We start from the raw sequence: 22,603 nt of genomic DNA, 5'->3' as shown, positions 1-22,603 counted from the left end.
GGTCATCAAGAGTCTTTTAGCTTGCTGCATCTATAATCCTGACAACAGGATTGTTTTATAAATTGTGTTTAATGAACAGTAAAAATCTGTTTAAGCTGTAAAAATACTAAACAGATTGACAGCAGATGGACACAGCTGTGTGTACAACAAGAAATAAACATGCTAACAACAGGCTTTATCTGGGGAAGTGGGGTCATCAAGAGTCTTTTAGCTTGCTGCATCTATAATCCTGACAACAGGATTGTTTTATAAATTGTGTTTAATGAACAGTAAAAATCTGTTTAAGCTGTAAAAATACTAAACAGATTGACAGCAGATGGACACAGCTGTGTGTACAACAAGAAATAAAGAAAGAAAGGTTTAAAACCCAGTGTAGGAACCTGTTTTTAAGAGAGGTGTATCGGTAACAACATGGCTACCGATAGTGGCAGCCTGAAACTGAAAAAACAGCTTGGCTTCCTGCCTAATGTATTCTGGTTAATAATCTTGTACGTTGTTATGACACCATTGTCTAGTGATCCTCTTTTGCTGTAGATTCATTGCCACTTCTGTCACAGAGCTTTTAGGAAAATGACAAACTACGTGCAAGTTCTCACTCAGCACTGGCACAGTACAACTTCTGGAAGTGAGATGAAAGCAAACATCAAGTCCTGGATCATCGGCCAATTTACTGTTAAGTAGTGAGAATACAGACACTAAAATATATATATTTTTCCCTTATGTTGTTTTGCTTTCGTAGCGCTCAATGCAGGTGACTAACTTTACATAGCATAGCATCACAGTGATCATAGGGGAAATGCATTTACCTTAGGGCGTTTTGTGTAGGATAGTGAAAAGTAAAATATTCATAAATTGCACGTTAGGGTGCCCCGGCGCTGTTTTATGTATTCTTTTGTTGTCAAGTTTTTACCGAGTTTGTTTTGTTAGTTTGGCTTGTATGCCTTATTTGCTCTTGTGTTAAGAGCCCTCCTTTTGTTCTTTGTGGTGTCGTTAAAAGCAATTGTTTGTCAAATTGTCCACCATATTTAATAAATATACAGTTTCAAGACTTTACTTTACTCGAGCCAATTGCTACATTTACGTGCTACCCATTTAGGGAAGATATTGAAGTTGATTCACTCGCATCAAAAATTGCCAAACTATTTAACCTGAAGTCATCTGCAGTGGAGGATGAGATGCTGACGGGCTGACATTCAGCTGAAGTCCAGTGCTCATGGACGGTTTTGAAACTTACTCACAGAGGAAAAGTACCCAAACATGAGGATATGTGCTCGCTCCTTGACTGCATTATTTGGCTCTACTTATTTATGCGAGTCAGCCTTTTCCCACATGAAGATTATCAAGTCCAAGTACCGATCCACCATGACTGATGATCATCTGGAAGTCTGCTGGAGGCTGGCTACCTGCAGTTATGCAAACCTGGCTGACTCTATTGAGTGCAAGTCATCAGAGTAAGGTAATGACCAGAAATGTATTGAATTGTATTGTGAAATAAGGGTTCATGCAGTGTAGCAAGGTACGCGAACATATATTGTATATTTAAAGTATATTCAGTACATACTGCATATTGATACATTTCTTTAGCATTTTTTAATACAGGTTAATACATTTTGACCTGGTCATTTTAAAAGTAGCTCACAAGCCGAAAAAGTGTGGACACCCCTGGTGTAGGCAATATATGCAAATGCTTTTATCCTCCTTTTCAAACCGTGACGTGGACTTTCTTTAATGTCCTACAAGCTAAATTCATTCATAGATGCCTCGGTAAAGAACAGTCAGGGCTTTGGCAAGCAAGTTCAGCAATATTTACCAAAAAGGTTCAAAGGTTCAAACATGGACTTACTTGGTACTCTGTTGATGGCCCGCAATGGCCTGAGCACTCGGACGGTACGGATGGCTGACAGACTGGCATTATGGCCATCCAGAGAATACTCCATCACCCTGAAGAAGCAGTCAGAGAAAGGCAGGAAGAGAGTTTTACTTCATGTTCTTTACTCATACGCACAGATATATCGACTCAAAGCAACAACAAGAAAACCAGAAATACAAGAATGCTTATAATGGCAGCTACCCACATAATTAGTGTACATATGACATTTAATCACATAGAGTCAAAAGCTATTTTTCCGTCTGTATAGTCTACATTGCAGCACCCAAACATCATGAATGTGACAAGTAAGGCAGAGAGACACAGTTATGGTCTTAATTGTGTTAGTTTCTTGTTCTCTGTCCTGTGATTGTGCCTGCTGTGTGAGGAGTGTGTGGTCATACTGGCTTGGAGCATGGGAGTATTTAAAGGAATGTCTGCTGCCGATTGAGTCCTGCCCTCGCCTCAACCTATATAGTGTCCTCGGCCTCCAGGCTGGGAGTGCCCAATGTATCCTCCAGCCTCAAAATTATAGGTCTTGGTTACCGATAGGTGCATTTTGAGGCTGCTTAGATTGGTAAATATATATACATTTTATCTCTGAAGTAGGGCTGGTGTTTTCTCCTTGATTGTATGGTGCCATTAAATTTACAATGAATGGTTCAACTGCAGCATTCTATAGCAGACCTGATGTGGATATATGATGTCATACATCAACTCGGACATACAGGAGGTTGGATCGTTGATCATTGAATCGATATATTGATTCAGATTGATGGATGGTTACGCCACTATTAATTTACATACTAATTCTTGAATTATGGCCAAAAACGTGTCACAAGTCACCATGACCTTAACCTTTGACCACCAAATTCTAATCAGTTAATCCTGTGGATCTTTGTGCCTGATTTAATGAAATTCCTTTGAGGCATTCGTGAGATATCACATAGACGAGAATGAGACAGACACGACACACGTACCGTATTTCAGGGACACTTCTATTTAGATAATGACAGGATATTGTGAGGAGCGATACATAAACACACCCACAGACATAAACACATGCACCTGTATCATGTGTGAGCTGTGGGTAGCCATATTTACTCCTTTGTGAGAGAAACAGTGCATAAGTGTGCGAGCTTCTTTGTGTGAGATTGCATTCGTCTGATTGTTTACTTTGTGTTCAGCAAAGTGTTATTTTATTCTAAGCAGACTGCTATTGTCTAGCTGCAGATGACAGAAAAAAAATTGAGCAATTTGTGGGTAAGAGCAAGAAGCATCGCGGGGCACTAACCCTGCCATGACGATGACGAAGTCAAGTTGGTTCCACTTGTCACCAAGGTAACAATTGGGGCCAAAAATTCCCAGGGCCACCATCTTGATGACCATTTCCACAGCAAAGAAAGCAAAAATACAGTCGTCCAGTACCTGAGAAACATGGTGAGAAAAAGAAGCATACAGATAGAATTACAACAATAAGACCAAGAGGAAATGAAATTCTTGACAACAGGAAAAAGGTCAAGTTCTTGTTAAGTTCCTTCATCAATATGGAGTCACATTTTAAAAGAAGCTGTGGAGGTTTTCTGAAAATAAATTCTCGTCTCCATTAGTTAGTTTCAGCCCAGCAGGGAATAGCTCCGGCTTAGCATGGTAGTGGCTGTGTCTCAATTAAATAGACATCTACCAAAGCAAAAAGAACGTCTGAATTTGAATATAATGAGCATGTCTCAGTGCGCCAAGAATCAACATTGCTCTAACAGTGAGAGCAAGTTGAAACAATGAGACAAGTGAGACAATAAAAAGAACAAAATCATTTTTCATTACCATTTGTTTACAAATTGCACTTAATATTGTTATAACTCTTCCTGTCACTTCACAACAGCTTAAAGCAGAATGTGAAAGCAATCCCTAGCGTAAAATAAACATTTTATAGACAATAGTGTCATACAAACTTTAAATTTGGATGTGATGTTCCTTTTGAATTTGGCACACGACGTTACAGTGAAGTGCGCTTATCTTGGAAGAATATGTCACTTAAGGTAAGCAACATATTTTCCCATGCACATAGCCCGGCATAGCCTCATACAGGCAGCACTGCGGTTAATAGTGTGAATGTTATGTCATTTGTTTTTATGGAGAGAAAGCACACAAAATTAAAAGTGAAGGCGTTACCCTGACCTGTAGGATGCGGCACCACTCTGACTGGCAGGTGACGTCTTCACAGGGCTGGAACATCCCCAGAGTCACGCAGTTGAGCAGGATCACCAGCATGGAAAAGTGCTCGAACCACGTGCAGGAAGAGGTTAAGGCCAAAACACATAGGATGTAACTTGTTGTATACATAGTACTGTTCATTTCAGGGGACATGCCATGGACTTGAAAAATCAAATAAACTGTTCTCAGTCTACTTTTAAATCACGGTAATGTTTCATCATCAAGGCTGGGGACAGCTTTTTCTGTAACACCACTTCCAATGCTGACAACTAGGGCAGGCAAACCACACTCAGGAGCAACATGGTCCACACACCTGTTGCAGAGTGAGACAAGCAATGAAGCTGGGAGCTCCAGTCCATAACACATGATATAATATGATATACAAGAGATGTTGCTAAAGTCACAGAGAAGGATCAACCATGACCAAGCATAAGAGAATGTGAGCAAACAAACACCCCGCCAACACACTGGAACCAGATGCCAAAAGGAAGTTTTGTGCGAGTCTAATGCACATAATGGGTCTAATAATGACCCAAAGGACTGGCTGTTAATCTGTTTACAGGCCTTTTCACAATAAACACGCTAATGGCTCCATGTCTACTGTACATCCTGTTGAATCATTTGCTAATATTGATCAATGAAAGGAAGTATATTCCAGAAAAAAAGATGTCTGTCAGAATTACAGATGGCAAGAGTAAAGCACTACACATTTGTGGCAATTCAATTCAAGATCTGAAGTATGATGGTAAGTATTATGCTGAGTCCTATATTCAAGGGTAGACTAATGTCAGATGTCACCTCTGACCTGATTCAAATAGCACTTGTGAGCAATCTTTTGTTGACTTCCTTTTGCTTGTGTTATCCTTTCTTGATCCTTTTTGGACTCCCAGTGAGATTATCTATTTAGGACAAAGCAGTAAGTAAGAGAAGGCACCGCCAACAGCGGGGTTTTCTTTCCCTTCTTTCAGTTACATTTCTGTTCACATTACAGCTTCAAATATAATCTATCTATAAAACAATGGAGTCAAAGTCCCTTTATCATAGTGAGAATAATAATAAACAAATAATAGTAAGAGAGCATGAGTGAGAGACGGAGTGATTGGAGGAGGGGAAATGACAAGGAGAACAAGAGCAGGAAATAGCTTTAAACCATGTCTTCTAAACTAGAAAAAAAAGGAACTGATGCAGCTGTTTTTTCTACTTAAGTTTGGCTTTTGTCCCAGAAACACATGCGCGGACACACACACACACACACACACACTCACACACACACACACACACACACACACACACACACACACACATGGTGTGTGCCCCAAAGTTGCAGTGTTCAAGTATTCCCAGGGTGAAGTACTGTTCTAATTAGGCACGGAGCTGAAACAGAAAACAAATGGTGACCACTGTCTTCTTCATTACTCACACAGACATACAGATTCAAAAAACACACATAAACACAATATACACATTGCAGGGAAATTAAGTTTATGTTGCACACACATAAGGACAATCGTGACTCTGTGATCAGGGGCCAAGACAGAAGTTTGTATCAGCGAAAAAGTCTGACCTGAAACTTTTTATTGTTAGAGAAAGAGGTAATTGGTCTACTATAGCAATGGCTATAACCTTTAATTTATCTACACTAACTGTAGGTTTTCCAGTCCCATATGCTGAATACTTTGTTTAGATGTCACAAGGCGATGATAGTACAGAGCGCACAATCACAATATAGAACTTTTTGTCTATACACATAACAGTAATGGACATTAAACACAGTCTATTGAGTCATGTCATGAAACTACACATTGAAAGTGCAATTCAACATGTTATGTGTGCAATTTGGCATAATCAAATTACTTTTAAATATGAATAACAAATGTTGGCGACATTATTGCAAATATAAAAAGTAGACGAAAATACATCTTAATAAAAACTAAATAGAAATAATGTTAAACAGTATAAAAGGAAGGAAGTATTGCACACACACTTTTTAGGGGAATGAGGGCTCATGTGAAATTCTAAGGGGGATATAGCACAACGACTATTTTAACGAGGACTCTAATATAAATACATACGGCTTCCTACGCCCCAAGGGTTTAGCATTGGATGTCAGGATATGGGAAAAGTGGGTTTGACGGTATTTATTATATAAACGGAGGAGACCAACATCAAATGTTTATGTCCTTGTATTTTATTATTTTTATTATTTCTGGACAGGGAATAACAGCAAAGAGCCCTTTGAAAAGTAATTGGTTAAATATCTCAATCATTTTTGCAGCGGCAAATCCACTAGCAATTTCCTAAATGTGCATTTTACATTTTAGGACAAAAATGAAATATAAAAATAGCATATCCTCTGCTGCTCCCCCCCCTCCACACACACACACACACACACACACAATCTGTATGACAGCCCATTTGTATGTCTGACAGAGGATTTCCTGAGCCCTGCCTGCCACCACTCACCTATGTCAGACCTCTTATTTAACCGCACCTGACAAGTGTGCTATGCGCTCTGCCAAAATGTCACGTCGTTACTCGCCCTGCTGACAAAAGGCTCTGTCCACTGGGAGGGAAGATAAAGATATATGAAATAGATCAATTAAAGCTTAACTGGATTATGTTATTTCATATGCGAACCATGTCTATCCAGGGATGCAATGACCATCCGAGCATAATATTATTTACTCACGCTACAGCTTTACTACACAGACTACACTTTTCCACCCCCTTCCTGTCCAGGGAAAACCATGCACCTCCCACTTCTTAAGTTAAATAAACTATTAGAAACCCCTTATGGATCAGCTGGAAAAGGCATCAGCACAGAGCTGAAAAAAAAGGGCTGTTTTTTATGAAAGGTTGATTATTTAGAGATATTTGTCTCTCACAGGACAGCGAAGCCACAAACATATTTATTATGATGAATTTCTGTAGATTAAACTACCCAACACTATATTAAGTAGTTATAATTACCACAACCTTGAACATGTAGTGCAGTAAAACCTACATATTAATGCAGCTGTAATATTAATCAAAAGAAATCATATATAATAGCAAAATGCTGACAGGGAACATTTTACTGCACAATCAGTACTTTTATCTCATAATTACATACTTTTACTTAAGTATGGTTTTGAATACTTCTTCCACTACTGCTTATATGCATATCTCCTGTTTCTCACAATTTGATGCACTAATATTTTGATAATTAGGGAATCAGGGTCTGCGCTATTTCTAGAAAAGATGGTCTCTGTCAATGCGCCAAGCTCCCACTGCTATGGTATACAGCAGCTGTGCTACAGTGGGAGGCAGAAAGAATGCTGATTATGCTCTGGAGACACCTTTTAAAAAGAACGAGAGAAAGAAATAAATAAACAATGGGCATCTGAACATTTTAAAGGGTTCAGTGTGTGAGAGGTAGCAGGCACATATGAGTAGTATGTTGAAGGGGCAGGCCAGTCCAGAGGCCATGTTCACACAGGGAGTGTTACATTTTATTCTGCCAAAGCAACAACAGCTCTGAGGCATTAGGCTGTTGCTTGTGTTGTATGCACCCTGTCGACAAATGAGTTAGATATGTAGTTAGCCCTTACAACAGTGTACAACATGTGTTGCAGTGCCTTCGGGAGAGTGGCAATAAAAAATTGTCGATAACATTGCTACAATTGTGTTATTGTGAGTATTATTACAAAAAGAGAAAAACATCTTCAAACACAAGGAAAATGCCTTGTGTCAGTCTATCAATATACAAACACACACACACACACACACACACACACACACACACACACACACACACACACACACACACACACACAGAGAGATACAATAAGTCAAGCCAAGTAAGGTTGATCCTTCCTTCAGAGATGAAAGATTTAGTAATCTGCGGCAGAATTAAAATGAGAGATTTGAATATTCAAAGAATTAGTTTCTCCCTCTCCCTCTTGTTGCTCTGTGCCATCCTGTGCTCTGCTTTCTGTAATTCCTCTTTAATCTCCACAGTCAACACCTCCTGAGCCCTCTTCTGTCTTCAGCTCTCCCCCACACACAAACACACACAGATGTATGCGCGCATAGAAACACACAAGCAATAATGTGTAAGTCCTCAAAGTCAAGCCAGCCTGTCCCTGCAAAGCGAGCTTAGCGTACTCAGCAAACTCAATGATTTTCTGTACACAACAAAGATCCTGGGATTTTTCCACTTGTGTTTTTCTCACAAGCTCAAATTCAGAAGTATATTTATGTTTTTTCTATGTTGCTATGAGCTAGATCAAATATAATGTGCATTGGTTGGATTTCTTCCTCTGGCAGTGACAAATCCAGGCCTGGCACACAATGCTCCTGGTCTCACTTGTTAGGGTCGATTTATGCCTCAGCACTCTGAGCAAATCAAACGAGGTCTCAGTGTCGCGTTAAACTGGACGTGAGGGATCTTGGGTATTCATAACTCTAGCACTAGTGGAGTTAAATATACCATTTATGACCTGTCCATATAAAAGGCCCCATGTGCACTCAAAGTCACTTTTGACCCAGTTTGGGTCACTATAGATCAGACGTAATACTGAGTTAACATAACCCAGCACAAACTGGGTTGTTTTGACCAAGTGCTAAAGGTTTAATGTGTAATTCTGAGCCAGCTGCTCCAAAGTAATAGGAGGCAGTATTTCATGTCCAAACTGGGTCCATACAATCTCTAATGCTCACATTTTAGTTGTAGTAGTTTGGCATGTTTATTGTATTCTAATTTATTCTTTATATTGTGTATTATATTTACTCCTGTGTAATGTATGTCAGTCAGTCAGTCGGCAAGAAACTGCTGAAACTTTGAGAACCGGGCAAAAAACATCTGCTGTCTTATAATCTTCACTTTGTGATTATCCATCTGTGTTTACTGGGCACTAATATTAACCGGGGGCTGTATCCCATGTAATGTCACGTTAGTTTGTTTACTGGACTAAATCTAAAGTGGCAGAAACTTGAAAACGACGCTCATATTTGTCTCATCTTCCCGGTGGCGGTGCAGCCAGGAGAGCAGCCCACCAGGGAGGAGAGAGGTCGGCAAAGCCGGAACTCGGCAACCGCCTACGTCAGACAGAGCCTCTGTCAGACGGAGCGCCAGTCAGCAGCTGAAGAGATTTGAGCTCAGTCAGAACAAACCCCAGTGCCGGCAGTCACAGTGGGAGTCTGCAGTTCCCCGGTGCTGTGGCTGAACTCAAGCTAATTGCTAACTGAAGCTACGCCTTTTCCCGGGGCTGCCGACAGCTATACACTCAGTGAAACAGCCTCCTGGCAGCTGTGAGGATGAAGCGAGGTGGTGCGGGTTGTAAGTGGTATTACAGACTGGACGGAGCACAGTTAGTCAGTTAGCGTGCTAATTATAGGCAGACACCCTCTCCACATTTAAGAGCAGGCTAAATACTTTACTTTTTGATAAAGCTTATAGTTAGGGCTGGCACAGGTTTGCCTTGGATCAGCCCCTAGTTGTGCTGCTATAGGCTTGAACTGCCGGGGGTCACCTCCCTGCTCTCCTCCTTCTCTTCCTCTCTCCTCCCCTCCCTCTCTTCTTCTCCCTCTCTATCTGTATGCATTTATGTAGATGTATGTTACTAACACAGCATCTGGGGCATCATCCCCGGAGTTTCTGTGTCTTTCATGTGGCAGGTTGCCACTGATAAAGTTTACGTCAGGATCAGGAATCGTGGCTGCGCCTGCTGCCCTGGTCCTGCTGGACACCGGGAAGCCTTTTTGACATTTTCGTGGATTCTTCCATACTTTCTCTTTTTCAACACAACATAATTTCTGTCAAATGTTGTATTTGTACTATGTTGTTTATCCTGTACACACGACATCTATTGCACGTCTGTCCATCCTGGGAGAGGGATCCCTCCTCAGTTGCTCTACCTGAGGTTTCTTCCATTTTTCTCCCTTTAATTATGGGGTTTCTTTTAGGAAGTTCTTCCTTGTGCGATGCGAGGGTCTAAGGACAGAGGGTGTCGTAACCTGTACAGTCTGAAAAGCACACTGAGACAAATGTATAATTTGTGATATTGGGCTATATGAATAGATTTGATTTGATTTGATGATTATAGTAGATATCTCTGCAACACAATACATGTTGACGTGTTGACACTGTTACCTCTTCACACAACGATGTTAATTTTTTTTTATGTTTTAAGTTTAAATTCTGGCATATCTTACACATTAAACCTTAAATTAAAAAAATGTATATTATTGAAGGGTTATTTGCCCAAACTAAAATATACTTATTTACACCCAGTGTGGAAAATGTTTCTTTAGTTGTACAAAACACCGTGCATATGACATTGTAAAGGACAAATCAGTAAAAAACAATAAGTTGAAAAAGAGTAAATTGTAATCGCAATCATCCCAGGTTTCAGTTTAGGTAGTCATATAAAAAATAACACTATTTTTTATGGTTTATTTAATCAAACCATTGGTAAAGAGTAAATTTAACCAAATTGCGCTGTTGATATATTGACTAAATTAGGGGATAAAACTTTAACTAGGAGCACGGGTGTGCAAGCAGTCCAAATCTAGAAACCATTTATATTGTCATTATTAGTAATGCTTTATAAACAAATTGACATTTTAGAGAAATAAACCTGTTCTTTGTCTTTGAATGGCGCAGAGTAACTTGTTATAATGACTTAATTACTCATCTACTGGAATTTGGCATGAAATGTGAAGCAGACGCAGGAAGTTCAGCCTTATTTATTTGTCACAGATTTAATAAATTTACCATTGCCTATAATACTTTTTATTGACATGGTTTATCGTTATATTAATATATCTTATCCTCTCAAATATAACCACAGTGTTCTATCAGTGGGCACAAAATATGTCTAATGAAGCATTGTGTTGTCTTGCAGCAAGAGTTATTAACTTTATACTTTGTGCATTATTATTATTATTAATAATTAATTAGTATGAAAAGAGATGGCAGATTGCAAAAGTAGACATACACATGCAGACACAGTAATTAACATTGTTCAGGAGACTCAAAGTGTCGAGGATGATGGAAAGATATAAAAAAAGACAGATATATGGAGCATAAATTACATTTATTTGTGACTGTATAATGGAAAGTGAATGACTCAGTGTTTATCTCCACCATCTGCTGTGCAAATATGTAACAATAAAAGCCTTCCAAGGTAAACAAGACTCACATATTGCAATGCAATATTAAGCATTTGTAAGAGCCTGTGAATTAGTACCACGCTCTCATAGCAAAGTCTCACACCTACAGCGACTGTGATAACACTTACACACAAGTGAACAAACACACACACACACACACACACACACACATACATATAAATGCACAGTGCTTGCATACACGAGTATACTCCGGGTGAAACATAGTTTGTAGGTTGGGTCTTCCCCTTTCTTTTCCAACTGGACATGAAAAGCACAGTTTACCATTGTGCACACACACACAGCAATATTTGGACACAAGCGGCTGCTGATGCAAGACAACAACAATTCCGCTACGCAACCTCTCAGGCGTACATAGATGCGCACAAGCATGAATCCACTGGAGGTCTCATAGCACACACACAATGTCAAGCCCACTTCACAATGCATACACAGAGTCAAGCCCACTCCAGTTGAGCTGTCAGGTTGGTGCCAGTGCACAAAGAGAGAGCGGAGTGGAGGAAGGAGGGCGCAGTGAACAACAAAGGAGCACTGAAGCACTACAGACACATAAATGTCCAGTTGTCTCCCATCAAAGCAGTGCGCACAAAATGACAAAAACAAAAATCTTTGGTTAAGAGCACATTATCAGCTGTTTTGTCTCTTTAACTGTTTCCAATCCTTTCTTCCACTTTTATGCCTTCCTCCCTCTTTTGTTTTCATCTTCCCTCCGCTCCTCCCCTCCTCCCAGGGTTTCCTATCTGTGTTAAAGAGGAGCTATAGTGTTAAGTCTCAGCACACAAGCAGAACTTATCCCCTATAGGCTCCACGGCTCAGTGCTCGTTGTTCTGCCATAAACTACAAGTTTAGCCTGTCCCGTCTGGTTAGCAGCTCCCGAACTTCCTTTTGCTTCAACATGAAGAAAAGTTTATTGTCCGACCACATGTTCACGCTACAATACAAGTGTGATTTGAAGAGTTGGGGGTGGGCGTGGTCACGTGGTCACAGTGGGCGTGGCCTCCAGTGGGGGTCGCCGCAATAATAACACGCCTAAAACAAAACATGAAGGTACCAGTGCCCGTCTGTGGCCAAACCTAAAATTATTTTCACAAAGATCAGCATTTAATCTTTTGATTCGGCAATAACTAACTCGGGGTTTAGTATAATTTTTGGGACAACTTGGACAGTATTCGAGATTCAAGACTGTCCCAAATTTTTCAGGAAGTCTTGTTCCCCTACGGAAAATACAACTAGCCTCTTCAATGGGGGAATCTAGGTGTAAAAATAAATGATCTGTGCTGATATTAGTAGTTACAGTTAGTGGTCACAATTTACAGAGCCTGAAGCCTATTGGCTGTCGCTCTCCTGTGTCAGGAGAAATTCCTCAGCCAAGCAGATGAATTTCAACCTGTCTGTTTTGCCTTGTTTTGTTTTGTCTCATCCCGCTGAATTCGGAGGTAGAGGAGAGGTAGTAATTGTAAATGAGTGAGGTTTAGATCAGTGACCAGTCATGTAGAAATTAACTCTGCCGTGGAGACAGATGGCTTGGGGGGGAAGCAAATTCATACATCCATAGACACAAAGATAGAGAGATGGAGAAATACAAACAGACTTGTCTGCAACACTGAAATGCATTATTAAAGTGGTTTGGGGTTTAATGGAGCTCGCAGAGTAACAATGTTGATACATTAGAAATGAGAACGTGGGAAAAGAAAAAACAACTGTATTCACATCTTTATGTAGAATGTAGTGAATGTGAGAAATATAAATGGGTCACATATTTAGATTTAAACGACTGTTAAATTAACACAAGATGTGCGTGACAAGTCTTGTGACAAGTTTGTATTAAACCCTGTATATTGTTCACCCAATATAAGCATCTGCTTCTTTTAGGCACAAAAGTTATACTTGATATTTGACCAATTCTTTCTTTGTTTCCTCACGACATAGACCGTTTACTTGCACCATGCTAAACAATGATTCATCAATGCAACTGTGCCAGACCTCTATGCACTGTTAACAGAGATTACTTCAATGTATAGGGTTTGGCAAAATGCCAGATATATTCAAGGTGGAAACGTTTCATGGGAATTAACTGAATTTATGAGAAATAACAGGAATACAATGGAAATATAGGGTAATCTACTCAGGTTGTATTTACTTTGTCAAATGCAGATAGAAACTAACCTTTTACCATATCTTAAACAGACGCAATCTATTAATTTGCAAAAGAAAATATTCATTCATTTGTTAAAAACGTACAATGTGAGTTAGCTAGCCAGCTAGCTAGCAAGTTAACTAATGGGGGAGAGATACTACTGAACCAACAATGTGGGCTGTCTGAAAACCTAGGGTTTAAAGTGAACAACTCATTTATAAAATAGATGTTTTACAATAAAGAATTAATGGAAATAGATTAATTAAAACTCCTCAGTTAGCATGCTTAATCAAACCACATCCCACATGCTAGCTAGCACAAACTAGCAGATGGCGTTAACAAGTTATAAACTGTGCACTTTGTTTTAGGCTACTTTCTGAAATAACATAAACATTATAAAATGTATTTACTCCAGTAATATAATCAAAATGTACATGCATGGTGTAGCATTTAGGTTCAGCAGTGTGGGCAACACATGGGAGAATGCACTGTCCATTCAGAGGGTTGTAAATTTACTGAATTCAGATTTATTGGGATTCTGGAAAATGATCTGTAAATGTGATGAAAGAGTGTGCTGCAAAATGCAATGCATGGTTACAATTCAATTCAATTGGTATACCGTAAGACCGTTGCTTTTTTACATGTATTTCACCCCCAAAATTGTTCACTTTTAAAATGATAAAAGAAAATGTTGAAATTGTGCAAAGATTCTAAATAATTCACAAGCTTAACTTACCTTTTGAGAATTCCTGTCTCTTTGCAACCCTAATAGGGAGATTTAATTTTCAAATATAAATTTGCAGGAATTTTAATCTCAAAACACTAAAGAAACATTTAATTCAACCCGACTGAAAACAAGGTCCCATTTCTCTTCCCTCTATCCCCATCCTCAACACCCTTTCGCCCCCTCCCTCCTTCACACTCACCTTCACCTCTTCTCACTCTCTTTTCCCCCCGCTGCCACCTTCATTTCACTCTCGACTCTTAGCCTTTCACCTCCCTCTCTTCATCTTTGCCACCCCCTCCATGTATGTTTTCTTCCATCATCTTTCGCAATCCATTTCTCTGAAAAAACCCTACTCATTTTTCATGCTCCAGTCCATCCCTCTTTCATTAGAGGAGAGCAAACTCAATCCCATCAGATGTAATAACCTAATCACACTCTCTGCTCAGGTCGATCAGCAGGTCAGCAGTGTGTGTATGAATGTGTGCGTGCTGTCAGCATAAAAACAAGTGTGTGTGCGTGTGGAGCAAACCCATTTAAGTTGCACTGTCCCTTGTCCTTTCCATATCTGCTTTGCATATTGCACTACTATATCAGCTGGCATTATAAAACCTGACTGACAGTGTAATACACCTTGCCAGCAGCCAAAATACTACACAGTATTGTGTCATTGCGAGGAGGTTGGTGAATAGTTGAGTGCACAAAGGATTTTATCAACAGAGGCCGATGTTCATACCCTGCTTGTTAGATTCAGGCTACTTGGCACTTGGTTAAAGTGAGATTGTTGTTTTCTTTTAAATATCAGAAAAATTATTACGTTCCGTCTCCATCTACAAATCAGCATTGACCCCTTCAGTGCTTTCATCTGCCTAAACCTTAATAAAGCAAAACTAAAAATGTGTCATTCTTTAGTTGCTAGGAGTGGATATGTAGGGAAAACATACCTTTCTTTGAAAATAAGTTCAGTAACAGCATTTTGTGTTGCAGTAAACAGTGTGCAGACGTTTTCAATGAAAATGTTTCTTTGATATAATGATCAAAGCATGTTGCCATTATTTTGTCCTGCAAAACACAATTACTAAATCGAATGGTTGCATACTAAAGAAAATATCCTTCTTTGCCTATAATTCAAATGCACTTTATGCACTGTAGTATCATATTGTAGAAACCTTTCACTGAATTGTTAGTTAGCAAATCTCAGAGGAACTCATTTCTGCTTCAGCCAAGCAGCAGCCATGAGGAGTACGGCTAAGTTCAGAGCTTCTCTAACCGCTGGCATTGCCCAAAAGACTGACCGAGGATGTTTGTCCTCCTTCCTTCATCATTTCATTCACTGTTAATGAGCTCTGTTCCCCCTCTGCTGTCCTCTCTTCCTTCTTTGCCTCTACCGCTCATCTTAAAACTTTGTGTTGAATCTCTGCTCCGACCAAAATACTGCTCCTATTCCCCGTCATGTTTGTCTTTTCCTCCCTTTTGTTTCTCTCGTCTCTCTCATAACTCCTCCATACTCTCTTTCTCACTCTGTCGATGTGGCAGTGGAGTCCTTCCAATCCAGATTCCAAGCCGTGTTTGATTGGGATGATTGTTCATTTATTTCACCATCTGCCACAGAAAACAAATGCACGCACACACACTCTCTCTCTCTACCATTACCTCAAGCCCTCCCCCCCTGCTGTGATCACTGCTTTAAGGATTTTGCCAACACAATGACGAGTTGCCGCATGTGTCGCGCAGCGTGTTGTGTGCGTGTGTTTCTGTATGTGTGTACTCCAGATCGGCTCATCTCATTAGGTCCCTGAAGACGGCACGATTCCGAAACAGAAACTCATAGATCAGCCTGTCCCTGAACTCGCTCCTCCTCGTTCCCTCTTTCATCTCTCCATCCCTGCATCCCTCCGCCTCCAACACCTCTGAGAGGAAGCTCAGGCTGCAGGTGACGCAGTTACACCAGGATTCCCTCTGTCGCTCCGTTATAGTCTCTGTGCTGCATGTTCTTTCATCTCCTACTTAATTGTACTGCCTTTTTAATCTTCCATGTTGATGGCACTTTTCTCTCATGGTGAAATGTTTTCTGAGCAACTTTACATCAACTACTAGAATCAATGATATTAAATGATTTTCTATTTCTCTCTGAGGTCTACTTCAACACAGTGAGAGATATCTGTGTGCGCATTGAGAAACATCAGATATTTCAGTTCAGTGCGACAAAAGAGGAATAGTTTAGACAAGTGTTTGTTCTCTGCAGCGTCGCAACGTGCAGATGAACTGAAACATTCCTGACATACAACACACCTGTACACAGGGTGAGGTTCTCTTTCATATGGCATCTATCACATCATGTGCATGTGCAGCGTGTGTTTGTGGCGGCGTGTCAAAAAGGAAAAAAGGGACGAGGGAGGGAGAGATACAGAGAGCCCTAAATAGAGCAGCTGCATCTGGTGGGGCCTGTCCTTACACACACACATACACACACACACACACACACACACACACACACACACACACACACACCGGGGGGGCTACCTCACATGCCTGACATGGTTCAACCGTTCAGCTCGACCTTGAGGTATTGGCTCCTCCTCTACATGTAGTCAGAACTAGACAGACACACAAACATTGCCAAGTTTATATCAGCTCATGCTTAAAGGATAAGTCTGGTCACATTCTATTTTCTTTTTTTATCATAAACAAAAGAATAAAACTAACAATATTTGACACTTCTAACAAATAAGCCAAGAAGTGAAGCTGACTTATTCCTCTCTGCCATAAAGCTCAAACCTTATAAAATGAACATCACGTGTTATTGAAGAAGACATGAAACTAGCTATTGAGAGAATGAACTCATTATGAAAATGTTTACCGAAGTAATAAATGAAGTGAGAAGTAGGATCATTTTCTCATAGGCTTCTATACAATCTGACATATTTTTGCAACCAGAGGAGTCTCCCCCTGCTGGCTATTAGAACAAATGCACGTTTAAGGCACTTCAGCATGGGCTTCACTCTTCAGACCTGGAGGTTGCCGCTTGGTCTTCAGGAAGAATGAATGTGTTTGGAGCTGAGTACCACAGACATGACAGGAGTCAGAAAGTAATGAGGGACATTCATAGTCTTTTCAAGCTGTAGCACAGTGACTCATAGTGACTCTGTCACACAAACACTGTGTAAATTGATGGAAGCCTGTTTACTTTATAATGTTGGAAGTTAATGCTGATAACGCACGTCAGACATAAACATCCTGACATATCACAGCGATTAGGAGGGCTACCTCCATCATGCGTGGTATTGTCTCTCTGTCTCCCTGACACAGTTTCGACAGGATTCCGGTTGCTTGGTAACCAACCAATCTGAGGATTCCGGAGAAGTGTCCACAGAGGGAAAGAGAGAGAGGAGAGTTAAGGACAGGAAGGTGCAGTGTTGTGTGTCTTTTGCCTGCATTTTGGCCACCATGTTTACATTTTTCTTTGATTGTTTCCTCTGTGTTTTCACAGTATTCCCACCCTCCATCATCTGTCCACTCCTCCTCTTCCTGAACTAGTCTCACGCTCCATATTGTCAAGGGAGAGAGGGGGGATAGAAAAAGATCACCTCTCTCTATTTTCCCATCTCTTTTCTCCTATTTTCTTTCCTCTCCCCGCCTCTGCATGCCAAATCATACACATCACCAATACATGCCACATAATCCAAGTATAATCCATTACATATATGAGCTATCTCCTCCCATACACACATGAAAACAGTGTAAGCCTCTATCCAAATGTATTCATCCATTAATCCCGTTAAACTGTTATGTTAAACTTCCCGGATTCACATTTATCCTATAACAAATTACACAAAGGCCCGTCAGTTCTTTATGTATTAAAAATGAGCTCTTTCAAATGTCGAGTTAATGTGATTCAGTGCTCTGGTCAAATGTTTGTTTTTTTAGGTTCTGACCCCACTGTATCGTTATTATGTTTTATAGATCAGTCCGGCCGCCCACTGCGGAACAGTTTGCAGAGTTAAATGGACACATTTGTACTATAGACTTGAGCCAGCGGCTGGGAATTAAGGAGTGGAATAGACAAAGAGCATGACTGTATGTTGCTTCGTCTGGATTTTTACAACACCATACATCACTGGATTACACAAGTCTATCATCATGCATCCGTCCTGGATTTCAATTGTTATTTTAAAACATAAAGTTCAGAACATATAATCCTCACACACCCCTCAAGATAGAGCAATTGGATGACATGCAGATAACAAAAAAAAGATGTCACAAGATGAACATTATACATGCAGGCACTATTACAGAAACCAAATCCAAAGGTCAAAGCCTATTGCTTGTATTTCTATCTTCCACCAGATGGCCTTATGCCCTGCCCTGCCTGGCAGCATATGGACGTCTGGACTCGAACCAAGAGCATGAGCTGAGCACACACATACCCACACGCATACAATATGCATGTAAAGGAAACACATTTATCATCCATACTTCTACACTAAGTCTCAAATGCACAACTTATGAATCCAGTAGTAAATACAAAAAAAAACATTTCAGGTATCCAAGCCAAGTCTGACAATCGGTGTGAAACTGTGTGTGTATTCAAGAATGTGCGGGCACGTCTATGTGTGCGAGTCTTGTGTATATCTAAGCGAGCCCTCCGTATGAACCGGCGTGTGTCTGCGAGCGTGTGTGGGTGGCCATGCGTACGAGTGTGTAGCCATGTGTGAGCGGTGGATCTTGGCAGCGTTCTCTATGAGCTCACCTGATTCACTTGCAGGCTACAGCCTCTAATGGCCAGGCACATTACCTTCACGGGTAACTGTTATATAAGCCTCCCCTCAGGTTTTCTATCTGCTGCATTAGCGCTGAAGATAAGACCTAGTGGGTCAAAGGAAATTAAAAGCAAAAAAAGCATTGTTGTTTTAGTATACGGACATTCACTGATGCATATAGTTCATTGTCAGTAAAACCAGACAGAATTACAGCCGTCAAGAGAAGAAGTCGATCTTATGTACTTCTCGCTACATATCAGGAAACAACAGTGTTGAAAGAGACATGTTTTGATTGGGGGTGGATAATATTTAGCATCTATTTTCAGTTAATTCAATTTCAGGAAGTTGAAATCTGATGAATAATGAAGGGAAAACAGTACACAGTCCAAAATGGCCACAGGCACAGCATTGCGGGACTGACAAGAGACTCACTTTCCCTTTTCAGCTACTTTTTCAGCCAGCATGGGAATCAACCTTGCAAACTTCTGGACAGAGTTGCTCACTGGTGCAGAATGTTAGTAATAAAGTTCTCAGTTGTCGGTCCAATTGATTACGTCATTACTAAGTACTGCCACTTTCTAATGGATGTAGATACTCATGATGAGGTTAACGCCAGGTACTTCTAAAACAAGCCACGAAAGGAGGCAAAATGCAGCTGTGTGAGGTACTGTGGTCGACTTCTGGACAAAAAGCTGCTGCATAACATAATACATTTTTGCTAGACGTCCTGATTACACCCAGACAGGTGGGTGTATAGGTTTTCATAATTTGTTGATCTGAACTATTAGTATTTGTATTACGTATTAGTCATTTGAGTATTATTGCTTGTATGTCATTTTGGACCCCAAAAGCGTCATGTGCTATGCACGCTGCTGGTTTTAATTCCAGTTAAATTCACCAGTTTTCAATGACAGTTAATATTTCCATTCCCGCAGTAGTTCTCTGAAGGAGCACTGGCAGGATGGTAGTATTTGTCTGGGTGTTGAGTTCAAAGGTCAAAAATATTTTATCCAGAATCACAGACTAACCTTTAACTAACTGACTCATGCATTTAAAAACAGTTCAATCAGTGAAATAAGTATCCCCACCGCTGAATACTGTACAAACATAAACAAATTGATTGATTTTCAATAAGCTGATGGTGTATAAACACAAATCCAATTCCGAGACATTTGGCTGAAATTGGATTAGCAACACAAATTTAAGAAACTAAACACGAAAGAACAAGAAGCTATTAAAAAGTGGCAGAATCCGACGGTGAGGTATGGAGTTCTGGCAATCGCTTCATAGCCATTACGACAAATAAGCTGAGTAAGACAATACACGTTTAACGTCACGAGCAGTGTATATATATATTTAGTTCAGAAAGTCATCCTCATTTGCTCTGTGCACTGCAGCTGACTCATAATTGAAAATATCTCACACTCAGTTTGACACTACTGTGTGTCAGGCCAGTGAAACAATATGCAACCGCTGATCGTGTCCGTGTGCGTGCGTGCGTGTGTGTGTGTGGTGCGTGTGTGTGTGTGTGTGTGTGTGTGTGTAGGCCGCGTATGAGTGCACACAACCACCTTCACCTCTCCTTTAACATGAAGAACAACCCCTTTAGGCTTAATGAGGTCTCTTTTATCACAAGCAAATTGAAAGGATTATTCCAGCAGAAGAAAAACTCGGGACCACTAAAAGATGATATTTGTCTTTCCTTCATAAAACTTGTCTGTCAGGCTCCTCAGTTTCTCATTTGTAGCGGCGGAGCTGGAGGACCCAGATGCCGAGAAGGAAGGAGAGAGAAAGAGAGAGAGAGAATGAAAGGTGGATTAACAGAAGGGACTGCAGAGAGATAAACATGGAAAGGAACCCTTTAAAACAAAAGGAGGGAAAGTGGGAAGTTTCCAATATTTCCAATGCTAACACTGCAATGCCTCGTCTCACACACACAAGCTGACCACGATTTGGGGCGCTCTACAAAATGTTCTGCTTATTGCCTCTGAGCTGTAAAATAACTCCTCTTCACTGCTCTCATCCCCAGCATAGCCAACCATGCCCAAACATAAACAAACAAACACACACACACACGCACATAGACCGCCAAAATGTGACATCTGACAGATTGGTGAATGTGTTGTTTCCCAGCTTTCTTTCATTTAAAGCCTAAATCTGCGGCACTTAGAAGCAACCTACTACCCAAGAGTCTGCTCCAAATCACCTCTATTACCGGGTGCCAGACAGAGAGCGAGAGGGAGAGTGACGGACTGTGACGAAGAGACAGAGAGAGACACAAAATGGAGATCAGAAGCAGCGAAGGGCAAAAGAAATCGAGAGAAAGAGTAATTGAATTTGTTTCCATATTTTCAGGTCGCGTTACCATAGGAACCACATTTCCTTGTAGCACATCCTCACACACACACTTCCTTCTTTCTTTCTGCAGAGTCCAAGGTTTTACTCCCTCAGTCCAGGGGGTGTTCGATTACACAGAAATGTTGATGACAGTCAGCGGGTAGTGGAGGAGGACGCTGGAGCGCACGGCTTCTCCTGTAATTGTAATTTATTAGGTATATTTAATGTAATTAAAGGAAGAGCGTGCTCCAGTTTCCCCCTGGGCTCCACTACTCGCTGATTTTGATCTACAATGATCTGTCCTATAAAAGCAACGGACTACAGGCTGAAGTGGAAGACGCTGTATGTTACTGTGCCTTCATCTATTTACTGTACAAAAAAATGTGGTTGTAAAACCAATATATTTTGTTTGAGCAAAGCAGAAAGACGCGTCGAAATTGAACGACGCGTCGAAATTGAACCTTAATATATGTAGTAAAGGTAAAGTATGTTTTGCTGATTGTTACTTTTCTTGGATGTTTGACCTTCACTGTGCAGAATGTTGCATGTGCACGTGACATTGAGGCTGCTCTGCTGAATGGGAGAAAGTCACAAACGGTTTGGAAGCTAATAGTGGTTCAGTATGCAACTTAAAAAAATACCATTAATAACATCTACAATACCCAATGTGTGAGGCCACTTGGGGAAAAATAGGACAAACTAGAAAGTTGGATTTTTGTTGAAAAGGTGAATGTGACCATGACAAGGTGTAATATTGTGATTGTAAACTAGGGATTCACGATATTAGGAAAAGCTGCGATGTATATTGCGACATGAAACAATACAGGAATTTTCAGCAGATTTTTGGTCAACATCAACATTTCTGTAGTCGCAATATTTCCATACAAATGTTTTTTTCACCTGTTCCTCGCTAATTTTCAGGTCGTGGTCGATGAGGATGCTTTGGTTGTTTGAAAAAAGTATCTGGATTGTGATTGGTGGTTCGGTGTTCGCTCATTCGCTGACATCGCAGCTCTGCGATGTGACAATTGCGCATGCGCACTGTCATAATGTCGACGTTGAAGGGATATATTCGCGCAGCCCTACTGTAAACAGCGCTTTGTAAGTCTATTGAGGAAGTACAAGGATAGAAAATTGAACATTTAAACAAAATTCCATAAGTCACAAATTCAACAAATATAATGAAGTGAATGAGACTGCAACAAAAAACTGAGTATAGCAAGTAATATGATGGTATCTGTTGTTTTTGACCATTCATTCGCCTGCCTCAAATGCACCGGCTGTGGCCTCCTCTGTAACCTGTGTGGGTAACCTCTAACATTCAACCGTGTTTAACAGAGAAGCAGATGCAGAGCCACGCATGGCTGACTACACACCTGGCCAGAGGTCCT

At 40.5% G+C, this 22,603-nt stretch overlaps 1 protein-coding gene across 1 annotated transcript in view; it reads right to left on the bottom strand.

Moving 5' to 3' along the window:
- Window positions 1-22,603, bottom strand: part of cacna1ha (calcium channel, voltage-dependent, T type, alpha 1H subunit a) — a 113,897-nt gene that overhangs the window by 52,545 nt on the left and 38,749 nt on the right. The window contains exons 2-4 of the mRNA XM_029437042.1: window positions 4,046-4,157; window positions 3,162-3,295; window positions 1,844-1,941 (exon numbers count right to left, since the gene is read on the bottom strand). Of these exons, the coding sequence (XP_029292902.1) occupies window positions 1,844-1,941; window positions 3,162-3,295; window positions 4,046-4,157 (344 nt within the window). The remainder of the gene's footprint in view (window positions 1-1,843; window positions 1,942-3,161; window positions 3,296-4,045; window positions 4,158-22,603) is intronic.

Source organism: Cottoperca gobio, chromosome 8 (genome assembly GCF_900634415.1).
Source record: "Cottoperca gobio chromosome 8, fCotGob3.1, whole genome shotgun sequence".
In the NCBI taxonomy this organism is placed as follows: Eukaryota; Metazoa; Chordata; class Actinopteri; order Perciformes; family Bovichtidae; genus Cottoperca; species Cottoperca gobio.
The sequence above is the reverse complement of the archived record's forward strand: the minus strand, read 5'-3'. Positions and strand labels throughout refer to the sequence as shown.